This window comes from Scyliorhinus canicula, chromosome 12, assembly GCF_902713615.1.
Source record: "Scyliorhinus canicula chromosome 12, sScyCan1.1, whole genome shotgun sequence".
NCBI classification, from domain to species: Eukaryota; Metazoa; Chordata; class Chondrichthyes; order Carcharhiniformes; family Scyliorhinidae; genus Scyliorhinus; species Scyliorhinus canicula.
In genome coordinates, this window is record NC_052157.1 from 44,571,435 (window position 1) to 44,587,463 (window position 16,029).

The following is a 16,029-nucleotide window of genomic DNA, read 5'->3' on the forward strand; positions in this document are numbered from 1 at the left end:
TAATTTTCTAATCTGGTTCCCATCCCCCTGCCACATTAGTTTAAAAAAGGCCAATATCTGTCCAGTACTTGTCAGTCACTTCGAAGTTATGATGTGGAGATGCCAGTACTGATTGCTGTACCCTGGGATCAACAACATTTTGTTTTCTGCAACCTGGTGTGAATACATTACCTGACCATCAGTAGAAATTGTCAATCATGGTGTTAGATGAGGAAATTGTTTTGTTCAATTTGCATTCCTGCCTGGTGATTGTCGCGCGATGTCCGTTCAATTTGTCTATATATATATATATATTTCTGGAACATACCTCTTCATTCACCTGAGGAAGGAACAGTGCTCCAAAAGCTAGTGTTTGAAACAAACCTGTTGGACTTTAACCTGGTGTTGAAAGACTTCTTACTGTGCTCACCCCAGTCCAACGCCGGCATCTCCACATCATAACTTCGAAGTGACTGACAAGTACCGGACAGATATTGGCCTTTATCTGTGACCCGCAGTCATGCAGTCCTCGATGGTTGGTCTTTGGTCTGGTGTGTTCCTGACTCTGGTCTTCGTTCTGCTGGTGGCGTGGATGGTCTCGTTGGCCGGTGAAAGTCACCATTGTTGCTTGCTGCTGCTGAGCGATTCAGAGGTTGCGCAGCACCTTTTATCCCTGGGGATTTTGCACCCTTTTGGGTGATCCTGAGGAAGGAGCTGTGCTCCGAAAGCTAGTGATTTGAAACAAACCTGTTGGACTTTAACATGGTGTTGTAAGACTTCTTACTGTGCCCACCCCAGTCCAATGCCGGCATCTCCACATCATTTTGCCTTCTTGTTAGCCCCCAATTTCTCTTTAGTCATTGTTTATTGCAGCAACTCTGAGACAATATCTGTGCAATCAACCTGGTTTTGTTTTCAATTATATGAAAGTAAAATTGTGCAGCCTATCCTGTCATACCACTTTTTCGTAGGGCAAATTGTGTCTTGTGCAAGAATTTCATAGAACTGATATTGAACAAAATTTGACACTGTGCCGCATAGTGAGATTCTGGGAAAGATGATCAAAAGCTTGATCAAAGAGCTAGGCCTTAGGACGTATCAAAAGAAGGGTTCAGAGGTAGAGAGTGAGACGGAGAGGTTTAGGAAGGGAAATACAGAAGTTAGGGCCATGACCGATGAAGACGTGAATGGTGGAAATCAGTGGTGCAGTGACAGATTTTAAAGTATGATGCGGTATTGATTGCTGTACCCTGGGATCAACAACATTTTGTTTTCTGCAACCTGGTGTGAATACATTACCTGACCCTCAGTAGAAATTGTCAATCATGGTGTTAGATGAGGAATTTCTTTTTTTAATTTGCAGAATTGAACAGTTTGTCCAGATGTACAGCCAGAAAATGGGTATTAGTGCTGAAGTGTTGCTGAAGACTCTCTGGGGTGACTACTATCTAAACACAAAGGCAAAGAAGATAATGAAAGGAGCACAGGTATGTTGACTTAATGCATGGACACTTCCACTAAATGTGAACAGACATTTGAGACAAAATAACAAGGTGCTTTTAGTCCTAAGCTGGTAGTATTTATTTTAAAAGTTCTACTGATCAGAAGTGTAAAAAGGCTGTGTCAACTCCTTAATGGGTCTGAATAAATATTCCTTTTGTGGTGCTGATGATGATCTCGGGTTTGAATGTGTATTATTGTTGTTGGCCAAATTTTGCTATTGTGGCAGTTAGACTCAGTGATTCCAGGCTGCGAGCAAGTGGACAGAGTTCCCTTGCTTCCATATGATCTGGTGGCTCCTGCCACAAATTGTGTTTTTCGATTAGGACGTTATTAGCTTAGCTGTGATATTGGTCTGCCAGCATTCACGGTCAGGCTTCATACTTGGAGATTGCCTGGGTATTTCAAGGCACCCATGGAAGACCCATCATTATCAGGAGAGGGCTGATTGGAGATGACCAACCGGAGGGAGAATCCCACAATGAACAGGATGCATGTCGTTGCAGCATTCAGAAATGTTTAATCGGGTGCAATGGTTTACCTCTAAAACTTTACTTGACAAAGAAAAAAATATTGCCAATAGATCCAAATAGTCCAAAGATGTGCGGGTTAGGTGGATTGGCCATGCTAAATTGCCCGTAGTGTCCTAATAAAAGTAAGGTTAAGGGGGGGGGGGGGGGGTTGTTGGGTTACAGGTATAGGGTGGGTTTGAGTAGGGTGATCATGGCTCAGCACAACATTGAGGGCCGAAGGGCCTGTTCTGTGCTGCACTGTTCTATGTTCTATGTTCTATGTACTATTTAGATTTTTTTAATGCATGTTTGATAATGTGTTCAGCTTAATATCAATTGGACAAGACTTTGGGTGGAAGTTTCTTTGCCATAGATTATCGAAATTTAAGTTAATGGAGGGTAAATGTGAGGCTGTAATTCTTTGTGGCCATAGTGACAGTTTCAGTATTTGGAGGTGCCAATGGGTGCAAAATTGTGGATAAAATTGTGCACTCGTTATTTTCTGATCAGGCATCTTTTGCATGCAAGCCTGAGTTGATGACAGAGGGCCTGGTATTACAGCCTTACATTCATTCTCGACCATCTTACTTCTCTACACTCTTCATGGTACTTGCTGATTTCATGTGACATTGCTTTTGTGCATTGATGTGCATGGGTTGTTGCCTCTCTGCTGTAATGCTGGCAGTTGCCATTCCCTGCATTGGAACTGACAATACCATGCCTTGCTTACCGCATCTGCTTTCAATCTGTTTTCCCTCCGTGGGCTCAATCCTTGTTCCTTGTCACAGATTCATTTGTCAGAGTAAAAACAGAAAGTGCTGGACATACTCAGCAGGTGTGGTGGCAGCATCTGTGGAGAAAAAAACAGTTAATGTTTCGAGCCGAATATGACTCTTGAGGATAGAAATGTGATTGGTTATATGCAGTTGAATACTGAGTTGGGAAGAACAAAATGGAAAGTCTGGGATCGGCTAGAGGACAGGAGAAGTTAAATGACAAAGAGGTGATGGAAGAAAGGGCAAAGACAGTGATACAAAGACAGTTGTAGTAAAGAGATACAATGTTTGTCGAGAGTAAGTGTAAATGCCAGAATGATGAACAGCCTGTCCGAAAGCATAAACATGAAAACAAGTTTCAAGCCAGTGTATGGCAAAAAACAGACCCAAACTAGGGGACAGAGTTCATGGCCTGAATTTGTTGAAAAGGCAGTGTCATATCAAAAGATTAGGTACTGTTCTGCATTAAGCTTATTTGGGACATTTCAGCAGGTCGATGACAGAAATGTGAGTATGAGAGCAAAGTGGTGAATTAAACTGACGAGCACTGGGAAGCTCAGGGTCATGCTTGAGGAATGAACGGAGGTGTTCGCAAAGCGGCCACCCCAATCATGATTGGTCTCCGCAGAATGGAGGAGACTGCATTGTGAGGAGTGAATACAGTACATTAACTTGAAAGTATATCAACTAAATTGCAGATTCATTTGGAAAGTGTGTTTGGCACCTTGGATGATGAGGAGAGGGGGCATAAAAAGGCAGGTGTTACACCTCCGATGGTTACATGGTAAGGTGCCGTGGAAAAGGGATGCAACGAGAGAAGGAAAGAACACTGATTCAGTCATCAATGCATTGGAAAAAGAGTTGGGGTGGGTATGCAATGAAACAAAGAATCTTCCACATACCCTACAAAAGGACAGGAACAATTAGGACCCAGGCGAGTACCTATAGCAATGCCTATTATTTGGAGGAAGTGAGACAAGTTGAAAGAGAAACTGTTCAACAAGGGAACGAGTACAGCCAGGCGAAGGAGGATGGTGGTTGCAAGGGAACTGGTTGGTTCTCTGTTAAAGGAAAAAGTGGAGAATCCTATTATGACATCTGGGTCAGTTCCAGACCCCGGAGTCCCAAATTAAGTGAATTAATAATAATAATCTTTATTGTCACAAGTAGGCTTACATTAACACTGCAATAAAGTTACTGTGAAAATCCCCTAGTCATCACATTCTGGCGCCTGTTCGGGTACACTGGGAGAATTCAGAATATCCAATTCACCTAACAAGCACATCTTTTAGGATTTGTGGGAGGAAACTGAAGAACCCGGAGAAAACCCATGCAGACACGGGGAGAACGTGCAGACTCTGCACGGACAGTGACCCAAGCCGGAATTGAACCTGGGACCCTGGCGCTATGAAGCAACAGTGCTAACCACTGTGCTACCATGTAGCCCCTTAATTAACCAATAATAGATGTATTTTCCTGAGATCATGGGCCCTTCACTGTTTCGATGAGTTACAGGCACCAGATTTGGAAGTAAAATCTGGAAAAACACTATAACAAGAGAAAGATACGCAATGTAATGACAAAGATAAAACAACGATCTGCTATTCTAATTATTTCCTAAACCCCGTCCCAGCCTCGACCCGGACACACAGACAGACAGACACATGGGAGGGATAGGAAAGGTTAAAAATACCAGGGATTAAACTGGGAATGTGAGATGAAACTTTGCTGCTGAGGTTGTTGTCTTTGTCGTTGGCGATCTTCCAAGGACGTCAAGTATTGAAATCATTGGTTGGTTTGGAACTTCTGTTGGTTACCTTCAATTAGAACATGCAGGTGGTCGAATTCCCTCCAGTGAATCACTTTCATTTGAATGACTTCCACCAGATTGGCTCTCACATCCACTGAGATGATATTAGAATTCTGCGCTTGAGGTTTTCACTAGGTTTTTAACCAACCCCTTCTTCCTCCAGGTGGACTTGTACTGGACCCTCCCGCAGATTGAACTGACTGGAGAGAGGAAGGTCTTTGAACATAGGCCATCAGTTGAAATAACTCCGATTCAGTTTCCCAGCATTTTAATCAGAAATGGAACATTGACCAGCCTAAGCTGATAGAGTGTTTATATTGCCAGCCTTCCAAACAGATTTAAACTTTCACATACCTGGCAACTGATTGTAGTCTTTCAATCAGAAGTTAAACCTTCACAGAACTGTCCAGACCTGCACATTCCAGCCTTTCTGGGGAGATATTTAACAGGTCCTGTCCAGAACGAAAACCAAAATCCAAAATGGAACCTGTATTCTGTTCCCGAATTTTCTGAAAGGCTCTACTAATTGCAATTGAGAATAGAAAATGTCCCAGAATTTAAGAAGAGGGGATTTGCTGCTAGCCAAGTCCATCAAAACAACATCATGGACTATGCCAGAGAGCACACTGAATCAAGGGACCTGCCTGGGCCAGTTCAAATAATAGCCTGTACCGGGAGAGTTTCAGTTCAAAACCAAAAATTTTAAAAACAGCCAGCAGGACAGACATTAAAAAGAAACCCAGACCAGACTAGGATTTACAAGAGGGTCCTTGTGGACCTCAAACTGCCCTTGTGGGGGATGAAGGTGCAGAGGGAAGTGAAGATTAATGTTTCAGACTGAGAAACTGAAAATTGTTGAAAATGACTTAGGACTTCAGAACAGCCATGGACAAGGGGAGGAAAATGGAGTTGAGATAGGAAGAAATAAGTTCTGTGGGCATGATTCAGTGGGTCCGCCAGGACAGTCCTGTTTGTGGATTTTGGGAAGGAGGTAGAAGAGGGCTGTATGGCGTTGGGAGCACTGTGGTGAGAAGTTAGAGGGGAAAGATCCCCATAGGAAATTAGGTCAATGGCAGTCCTGGAAACAGTGGCTTGATGTTCAGTGGTGGGGTCAATAGAAGGTAGGAAGAAGTGATTTGAGAATTGGCAATCAGCATCTGCAAGGTAGAGATTGATGAGCCGGAGCAAAGATACTAAGACGGCCGACAGTTCTTAATAAAAGTCAGGAACAGATGAGGCCAGAGGGAGGGGATGCAGGTTGACAGAGAATACTGAAGGTAGGTGAAATGCTCTGATGGTCAAGACGAGGACTCCTGGCCAAAGAAATGAGCATGGAGATGAAAGCCGAGTAGGCCACTCAGTTCGAGGATTAGGGAACAATTGCTGCTTACGTCCCATGAAAGAATAAATTAACAGAAAAGAGTTTCACATGGTGCTCAAAATTCATTGAGGTGGAGACATAAGGGGGATAAAGCGTAGTCCTCCACTAAGCACAGATCGTTCAGTGTCAGAGAGGGGACGGTCAGACAATATTATGAATACATGGCAAGAGGTGGGATTAGAAGAAGGTAAGTGAAGGGGAAGGAAGATCTGGAAGGTCCTTGGTATTCATGAGTCGGTGGAGCTGTGTTCCTTCGCATCTGAAAGGAAGAGAGAACATGTTTTGTGGCAGTGTTGGATCAGACGAAAATGAAATAAACCAGCACAAGGACAGCTTTGAGATAGGGTGAGTTGGTGCTGCAGGAGACTGTGGTCGAGGGTATTCATGTGGGACGTGTGGCACTGAGTGTGAATCACGGGGTGCAGCAGGAGCGATAGTGCAAGGAATGCTGGCTGTCTCACTGATGCCTGTTATCTTGTGTGGATTCAAAACCTGAATGATGGATTCCACGCGGAATAGGTCGGAAAGTCACTGAAGAACGAGATATGGCTGTGATAGCAAGTTTTGGTAGATGATTTATTTAACGCCGGCAGGGAAATGGAAAGCAATAAAGGTAAAGAGACATTCAGAAATCCCATCAGAGAGAAGAACTTACACCTGAAAGAGAAGTGGCAGTAAATTAAATACTAAAATAGAAGTAAAATGTTTGTCATCACAGAATTGTCATGGAATCCTGATGGTGATGAATCCTTGTGTTTTCTTTCAATAAAAGGACTGATTCCGTGCGATGGTAAAAGTTCACTTTTGACTTTAATGTTGGGCAGTACGTCTGACAATACACAATTTCTTATACTTTGATAAAACAATTCGGCCAACTGGCTAGTACAAAACGTAATAAATTTAGAAGATACTTAGAGGTGATTTAAAGATGAAAGCACATGGCAGAGTAAAGGAGCATAGGTCAAGGACAGGCTTGGAGAGAGAGAAGTGGCTCGAACAAAGGCTAACTTGCTGGGTACCTCTCTTAGGGAGATGCTTATCTTTGGGTTAACCCTTGCTTTGTCTCTAATTGGCTCTTTGCCCGGAGGCCCCTATCTTTGGTTTGCCCAGCTAGATGTCCGTCAATTAGCTGATGAGGTTATCTGTTTCGATTGAATGAAATTTGCTGCAGTATGACCTCATTTTATTCAAGTTTGTACCTTTTGTGTGTGCATCTTTTAAAGGTATTGGAACCTGATCTCTTTAATGGTTTTATCTCAGGAGGTTGAAACTTGACTAATCTTGTCTAGCAGGGCTTCCCTTCTCTGGCTGTTCCTATGACTATGAACGCCATTCTATTATTGGGTGCGTACCTTTTTAAGATCAAATCAGACTGAATACACACTGCTCAGTTTTGAAGACTGCATTTTCCCAGTTCAGAAACTGACTGAGACTTTGTTCTTGCAGTCAGTATCCTTTACTACGGTTACTGCAGCTTTCCTGATGAAAACATGATTCTTGATTGTAGGCTTTCAACAAATCCCTCGGGTACTAAAACTTAGTTCTATCACTGGAAGAGAAGTGGCAATAAATTAAATATTAAATTTAAAGCAAAATTTTTTTTATCACAGAATCGTTTTAGCGCAGAAGCAAGTCGTTCAGCCAGTGGTGCCTGCACCATCACTCCAAATTAGCAATTCACAGTGCCATTCTCATATCCTGAGTGGGAACCGTTTTTCCATATATACTGTGTCCAGATGCCTCATGGTTTTGAATACCTCTGTCAGATTTCCTCTCAGCCTTCTCTTCTCCAAGGGAAACAGTCCCAATTTCTCCAATCTATCTTCAGAACTGAATCTCCTCATCCCTGCAACCATTCTTATGAATCTTTCTATACACTATCCATCTTTCCTAAAGTGCAGCATCCAGAGCTGGACACAATACTCCAGCTCAGGCTGAACTAGTGTCTTATTCAATATCAACATAACCTCCTTGCTCATGTACTATATGCTCTATTAATAATGCTTAAGATACTTTTGATTTATTAACTGCTCCATCAACATGTCCTGTTACCTTTAATGACTTGTACATACATAGATGCAGGTCCCTCTGCTCCTGAACCCCTTTTGGAGTTGCAGCCATTATTTTATATTGTATTTCTATGTTCTTCCCGCCAAAATAAATCATTTCATATTTCTCCGCATTGAACTTCATCTGTCGCTTGTCCGTCCATTCCACCAACTTGCCAAAGTATTTTTGAAGTTCTACACTATTCTCCTCACATGACAATGCTTCCATGTTTCATATTATTCACAGATTTTGAAATTGTGCCCTGTACACCAAAGCCTGGGTCATTAATATAAATCAGGAAGATTAAGAGTCGATCCCGCAGAACTTCACAACAAATCTTCCACCAGCCCGAAACACATCCATAAAACCATAAGACATGGGAGCAGAATTAGACCATGTGGCCCTCGGTCTGCTCCACCATTCAATCATGGTTTTGTGAGGGCCACGAAGAATTCTGCCTCCTCCCTTCTTAAACATTTTCCACTCCTCTGGGACTCTCCCTGCCTCCAGTGATTCCTGAAAGATCACCACCTATGCCTCCTCAATGTCCTCAGCAATCTCCTTTAGAATCCTGGGGTGTAGTCCATCCGGTCCAGGTGATTTATCCACCTTCAGACCCTTCAGTTTCCCCAGAACCTTATCCTTAGTGATTGCCACTACACTCACCTCTGCCTACTGATGCTCCTGAAGTTTGGTATCCCAATGGTGTCTTCCAGCATGAAGACTGATGCAAAATGACTATTCAGTTTCTCTGCCATTTCTTTGTTTCCTATTACTACTTCTCGAGCCTCATTATCCTGTGGTCCAATTTCTATTCTTGCATCCCTCTTACCTTTTATATATTGAAAAATACTCTTGCGGTCTTCTTTTATATTGCTAGGTAGCTTACACTCCTATTTCATCTTCTCCCCCCGATTGCTTTTTTTAGTTGTCCTCTGCTTGCTTTTAAAGGTTTACCAATCCTCGGACTTGCCACTAATCCTCATCACTTTGTATGCTTTTTCTTTTGCTTTTATACTGTCCCTGACTTCCCTTGTCAACCATAGATGCTTCATCCTCTCATTTGCATGTTTCCTCCTCCTTGGGATGAATTTCTGTTGTACCTCCAAACCTCCAAAAACTGCTTCATTGCTGTTCTACTGTCTTCCCTGCTAGACTCCCCTTCCAATCAACTCTGGCCAGCTCCTCCCTCATGTCTTTGTAGTTATCATTATTCAATTGTAATACTGTTGCATCTGATTCTAGCTTCTCCTCTCAAACTTCAGGTTAAATTCTATCATATTGTGGTCACTGCCCCCTGAGGGCTCCTTCACCTTAAGTTCCCTAATCAGGTCTGCCTCATTACACATCACCAAACCCAGAACTTCCTGTTCCCTGGTGGGCTTTACCATAAGCTGCTCAAAAACTTCATCTCATAGACATTCCACAAATTATTTTTCTTGGGATCCACTACCAATCTGATTTTTCCGGTCCATCTGCATATTGAAGCCCCCCATGATTATTATAATACTGCCTTTCTTGTATGCCCTTTCTATCTCCTGATTTATTTTCTGTCACACATCCTGACTACTGCAGCTGGCCTGCACATAACTCCCATCGGGATCTTTTTTCCTTAGCAATTCCTCAACTCTACCCACACAGATTCTATACCTTCCAATCCTATATCGCTTCTTGCTATTAATTTAATTTAATTCCTTACTAACAATGCAACTCCGCCCCCTCTGCTATGTGCCTGTCCTTTTGATAGGACATATATCCTTGGATATTTAGATCCCAGCCCAAATTCCCTTGCAGTCAGTATACAAAACAAGGTAGATGTGATGCCCACAACGTCGTACCAATCAATTTCAGTGTGTGCAACAAGCTCATTTACCTTGTTTTGTATACTGCGCAACAAATACAACACCCTCAGTCCTACATCGACCGTCTCATATTTATCCCCTTTTTTGCTCTGTTCATTCTGTTCAATCTGTTCTGGAAACTTTACGAACCACTCCTGAGCACTTGGCCCCTTTAACTAGTTGGAAGTCCTCGTCATTAACCTGCACTTCTACCTTCTCCATTAACTTTGATTTTCTAATTCTCCATACAACTGAACACCCCCACCCCACTATTTAGTTTAAAGCCCTATCTACAGTCCTAGTTATGTGATTCGCCAGGACTCTGGTCCCAGCATGAATCAGATGAAGACCGTCCCATCGGAACAAGTCCCCTCTTCCCCAGTACTGTTGCCAGTCCCATGAATTCAAACCCATTTCTCCCACACCAATCTTTGAGGCATGCATTTACCTCCTTAATCTTATTAACCCTGTGCCAATTAGCTCGTGGCTCAGGTAATCCAGAGATTACCGCTTTTTAATTTAGCTCCTAACTGTTCATGCTCCCTTCACCGAACCTCTGTCCTTGTTCTACCGATATTGTTGGTACCTACGTGGACCACGACAACTGGATTTTTACCCTTCCAAACCAAGTTCCTCTGCAGCCCAAATGAGATATTCCAAACCCAAGCACCAGGCAGGCTACACAACCTTCGGGATTCTTGATCCTGGTCACAGAGAACAGTGTCAATGCCTCTAACTTTCCTATCTCCAATTGCAATCACACTTTTTTCTCTCCCACCACTTGAATGGCTCCCTGTACCACGGTGCTGTGGTCAGTTTGCTCATCCTCCCTACAGTCCCCGATCCCGGCCACACTGAGAGCAAGAATTGTTGGACAGGGACAAGGGCTGATACCCCTGCAACCCCACTTCCTGGATCCCTCTACCTGCCTCCCATGCAGCCACACCCTCCTGTCCCTGACCACGGGATTAATTTAAGTTAGTTATTCAAAGTGGTGTGACAGCTTCCTGGAACATAGTGTATTTAAATAATTTCTAAAAAATTATTTATTGAGAAATCCTTGCTGGCTTTCCTTAATTAACCATCTTTGTCCATATGATTATTAATTTTGTCTCGAATGATTGTTTCTGAAGTCTCCCCACCAAAGTTAAACTGACTGACTGGGTTTATCATTACACCGTGTTTTGAACAAAGATGTGATATTTGCAATTCTCTAGCCCTCTGGCACCATTCCTGAGTAAAGGGAGACTCCCTGATGTGTTGCAGCGTCCAAAGCTCAGAATCCAGCTCATCAACTCTGAGCTGGAGATCCTCAAGCAACCAACGTTTACTACAGATGTGGTCACTGTGAAGCACAGTGGGGTCCACCAGCTCCCACATCATGCAGGAACAACACATCACTTTACCCTCCATCTCTATTTTATTTAATTTGGTTTTTAAATTTACATTTTTTTGATTACTTTTTAATGTATCTCTCCTAATTACCACCGTCTGAAAGCAATTCATAATCAGTAGCCCTTACAGATTATAAACCACAAAACCGAAATCAGTTGACCACTACACACACCTGCCTGTCGGTCAGCCAATTCCATATCCATGTTGCTTCCTTGGGCACGTTCGCACCGTGGTTGGCACTGTTGCTTCACAGCACCAGGGTCCCAGGTTCAATTACTGCTTGGGTCACTGTCTGTGTGGAGTCTGCACGTTCTCCTAGTGTCTGCATGGGTTTCCTCCGGGCGCTCCGGTTTCCTCCCACAAAGTCCAGAACGACGTGCTATTACGTGAATTGGACATTCTGAATTCTACCTCAGTGTACCCGAACAGGTGCCGGAGTGTGGCGACCGGGAATTTTCACAGTAATTTGATTGCAATGTTAATGTCAGCCCACCTGTGACAATAATAAAGTTTATTCTTTCATATCTCCATGCTGGCTTTGCTTAATTAATCACCTTTGCCCATATGATTATTAATTTTGTCTCAAATGATTGTTTCTGAAGTTTCCCCGCCAAAGTTAAACTGACTGGCTTTTGTAGTTGCAGGGTTTATCTTTACACCTTGTTTTGAACAAGGATGTGACGTTTGCAATTCTCTAGCCCTCCGGCACCATCCCTGAGTAAAAGAAGACTGAAAAATTATGGCCAATTCTCTGCAAGTTCCACTCTCTGTATCTTTAGATGCATTTCCTCCGATCTCAGTGCATTACCAACTTTACGTAGGGATAATCTATCCACAACCACCTGTTTTTCAATTTGAAACTCATCTGGTGTCTGAATTACCTCATCTTTTGCGATAGCATGCATTACATCATCTTCCTTCGTGAATACAGATGCAAGTATTTATTTTTCAGCTATGCCCTGTCTCCATATGTAAAGTTCCTTTTTGGTCCCTAATCAGCTCTTCTTTTACTATTTATATACCAATAGAAGACTTTGAGATTCCCTTTTATGTTGGCTGTCAGTTCTTTTCATACTCCCCCTTTGCATTCCAGATATCCACCACCCTCCGGCTGAAAAATTATTTTCCTTAAACCCACACTCAACCTCCTGCCTTTCACCATAAAATTATGCCCCCTTGTTATTAACCCTTCAACTAAGGGGAACAGCTGCTTTCTATCCCCCGTCCATGCCCCTCATACACTTATACATCTGTCAAGTCCCCCCCTCACCTTTCTCTTCTCTAAAGAAAACAACCCTGAGTTTATCCAGCCTTTCCTCATAGCTAAAAAGCTTCATAGAACATACAGTGCAGAAGGTGGCCATTCGGCCCATCGAGTCTGCACCGACCCACTTAAGCCCTCACTTCTACCCTATCCCCATAATCCAATAACCCCATCTCACCTTTTTGGTCACTAAGGGCAATTTATCATGGCCGATCCACCTAACCTGCACCTCTTTGGATATGGGAGGAAACCGGAGCACCCGGAGGAAACCCACGCAGACACAGGGAGAATGTGCAGACTCCGCACAGACAGTGACCAAGCAGGGAATCGAACCTGGGACCCTGGCACTGTGAAGCCACAGTGCTATCCACTTGTGCTACCGTGCTACCCATTCATCCCAGGTAACATCCTAGTGAATCTCCTCTGTACCTTCCCTGGTGCAATTGCATCCTTCCTAGAGTGAAGTGACCAGAACTGAACACAGTACTTCAACTGTGGCCTAACCAAAGTCCTGTACAGATCCAACAGAACCACTTATAATCTATGCCACACCTGATAAAGGCAAATGGCTTAACTACCCCATTCACCTGTCCTGCTGTCTTCAGGGTTCTGTGGACAATCACCCCAAGATCCCTGTATTCCTCTGAACTTCCTAGTGTGCTGCTACTCATTAAGTACTCCCTTGCCTTGTTACGCCTTCCAAAATGCATCAACTCACGCTTTTCAGGGTTGAATTCCATCTGCCACTGATCTGCCCAGCTGACCAATCCGTCTATATCCTCCTATAACCAATGATCGTCTACTTCACTGCCAACCACCCGACCAAATATATATGATTCTGTTCACACAAACAGCCTACCACTACCCTCTCTGTCTCCTATCATTAGCCAAATTCGGATCCAAGTTGCCGCGTTATCATGGATCCTATGTGTTTTTGCCTTTATCAGTCTCCCATGTGGGAAGTTGTCAAAGGCTTTGCTGAAATCCATATAAACTACATCAACTGTATTACCCTCATCTACACACATGGTCACCTCAAAAGATTCAATCAAATTTGTTTGACCTGACCTCACTCTGACAAAGCTATGCTGACTGACCCTGATCAAACCTTGCCTGTCCAAGATGAGATTGATTCTGCCCTTCAGAATTTTCTCCAATAGTTTCCCTAACACTGATGTGAGACTCGCTGAACTCTAATTCCTTGGTTTATCGCTTGAAAAGTGGAACCACATTAGCTGACAAGAGTTCCAGTGGTTATGCTTCAGTTATAAGGAGCATTAGTGAGACCACATCTGGAGTACTGTGTACTCTTTATCTAAGGAAGGATTGTTTTTTAAAAAATAATTTTTATTGAAAAATTTTGAATTTATACAACAACATCAAACCATACTAAAATACCAACAATAACAATAATAACAACAATCATGAACCTTCGCCCCTCCTCAGTGAACAACCCAACATATTAACAACTTAAATTAACACAATGTTAAGTTACATAACCGTAGCGAAAAAAAAAATAGAAACTATAGTAAGGAACACCCCCCCCCCCCCCCCACCCCGTTGCTGCTGCTATTGACCAATATACCTATCTTTGAGCCAGGAAGTCCAGAAAAGGCTGCCACCTTTATAGAACCCTTGTACTGATCCTCTCAGGGAAAATTTGACCCTTTCCAACCTTATAAACCCCGCCATGTCATTGACCCAGGTCTCCACACTTGGGGGCCTCGCATCCTTCCACTGAAGCAAGATCCTCCGCCGGGCTACTAGGGACACAAAGGCCAGGACACCGGCCTCTTTCGCCTCCTGCACTCCCGGCTCCACCGCAACTCCGCAAATCGCGAGTCCCCACCCTGGTTTGACCCTGGATCCAACCACCCTCGACACCGTCCCCGCCACCCCCTTCCAGAATTCTTCCAGTGCTGGGCATGCCCAGAACATATGGGCATGATTCGCTGGACTCCCCGAACATCTGGTGCACGTGTCCTCACCCCCAAAGAACCTACTCATCCTAGTCCCGGATATGTGGGCCCGGTGCAGCACCTTAAATTGGATGAGACTAAGCCTCGCACATGAAGAGGAAGAGTTGACTCTCTCCAAGGCATCCGCCCAAGTCCCGTCCTCTATCTGCTCCCCAAGTTCCCCCTCCCATTTAGCCTTCAGCTCCTCCACTGACGACTCCTCCACCTCCTGCATTACCTTATAGATGTCAGGCACCTTCCCCTCTCCGACCCACACCCCCGAAAGCACTCTGTCCATCGTCCCCCGCGAGGGCAGCAAAGGGAATCCCTCTACCTGTCGCCTAACAAACGCCTTTACCTGCAAGTATCTGAACATGTTCCCTTGGGGAAGCCCAAATCTAAGGAAGGATTGTTGTAAGCAGTTCAGAGAAGGTTTAGCAGACCAATAACTGGAATGGGAGGGTCTTGTGAGGAAAGGTTGGACAGGGAAGGCTTGTATCTGCTGGAGTTGAGAAGAGTAAGAGGTGGCTTGATTTAAACCTTTAAAATCCTGAGGGGTCTTGACAAAGTGGATGTGGATAGGATGTTTCCTCTTGTGGGAAAATATCGAACTAGGTGTCACTGTTTAATATATAATAGTCAGCCATTTAAGATAGATGAGGAAAGAAATGTTATCTTGGAGGGCTGTGAGTCTTTGCAACTTCCGCAAAAGGCAGTGGTAGCAGAGTCTGAATATTTTTAAGGCACAGCTGGAGCTTCTTGATACACAATGGGGTGAAAGGTTATTGGGAATAGGCAGGAATGTGGACTTGAGGTTACAAACAGAACACCCATGATCTTATTGAATGCCAGAGCAGACTGGAGAGGCTGAGTGGCCTACTCCTAATTTGTATATTCATAATATAAATTGACATCTGGAATTCTCCCCTTCTTCTGCCATGATTTTTGGCAGAGGATAGACAAAATCAACTAAATACAGCTGTTTGTGTTGTTTCATGGTTTTCTCTGGTCTTCCATGATGGGTAAATCCTGGGAATGTTCTCCCTCGTCTGTGACATAAAACATACTCAGTCTATTTGAAACAAATATAAGTTTGGCAACTTTCAGAGCAATTTTAATTTCTTTGTCAATTAGTTAAAAAATTTTGATTAACAGTTTGTTTTCTCCACCATTGCAGTCAAAAGGGAAGAAACCTCTCTTTGTCCAGTTGGTGCTGGAAAACATGTGGAGTCTGTACGAGGCTGTAGTTGTCAGAAGGTAAGAATGTTTCTTATGCCATTATGCAGCTTTCATACACATGAAAAAGGATGATTGCTATCTATAACAGCCTTGAGAACCTATGATGCAGCCTGGAAATATTACATGTTGTGAGTTTGTGGTATTGGATGCAGGGATTGAGACTTCTTCACACTTTACATCTTATTGTATGTACTTATTACTGTATCACTGTCCAAATCCTATGCTCCATTATAAAAACAAGTTATTTAAAAATCCCACTTTTTGAGGTCACGAGCTCCCAAATTTTAAATTGCAAGGTAGAGGTCAAATTCAATCTTATCTTGCT

General features: G+C 43.3%; 1 protein-coding gene across 1 annotated transcript in view; it reads left to right on the top strand.

Moving 5' to 3' along the window:
- efl1 (elongation factor like GTPase 1) overlaps positions 1-16,029 on the top strand; it is a 405,088-nt gene that overhangs the window by 77,993 nt on the left and 311,066 nt on the right. The window contains exons 8-9 of the mRNA XM_038813286.1: positions 1,343-1,466; positions 15,643-15,722. Coding sequence (XP_038669214.1) covers positions 1,343-1,466; positions 15,643-15,722 — 204 coding nt within the window. The remainder of the gene's footprint in view (positions 1-1,342; positions 1,467-15,642; positions 15,723-16,029) is intronic.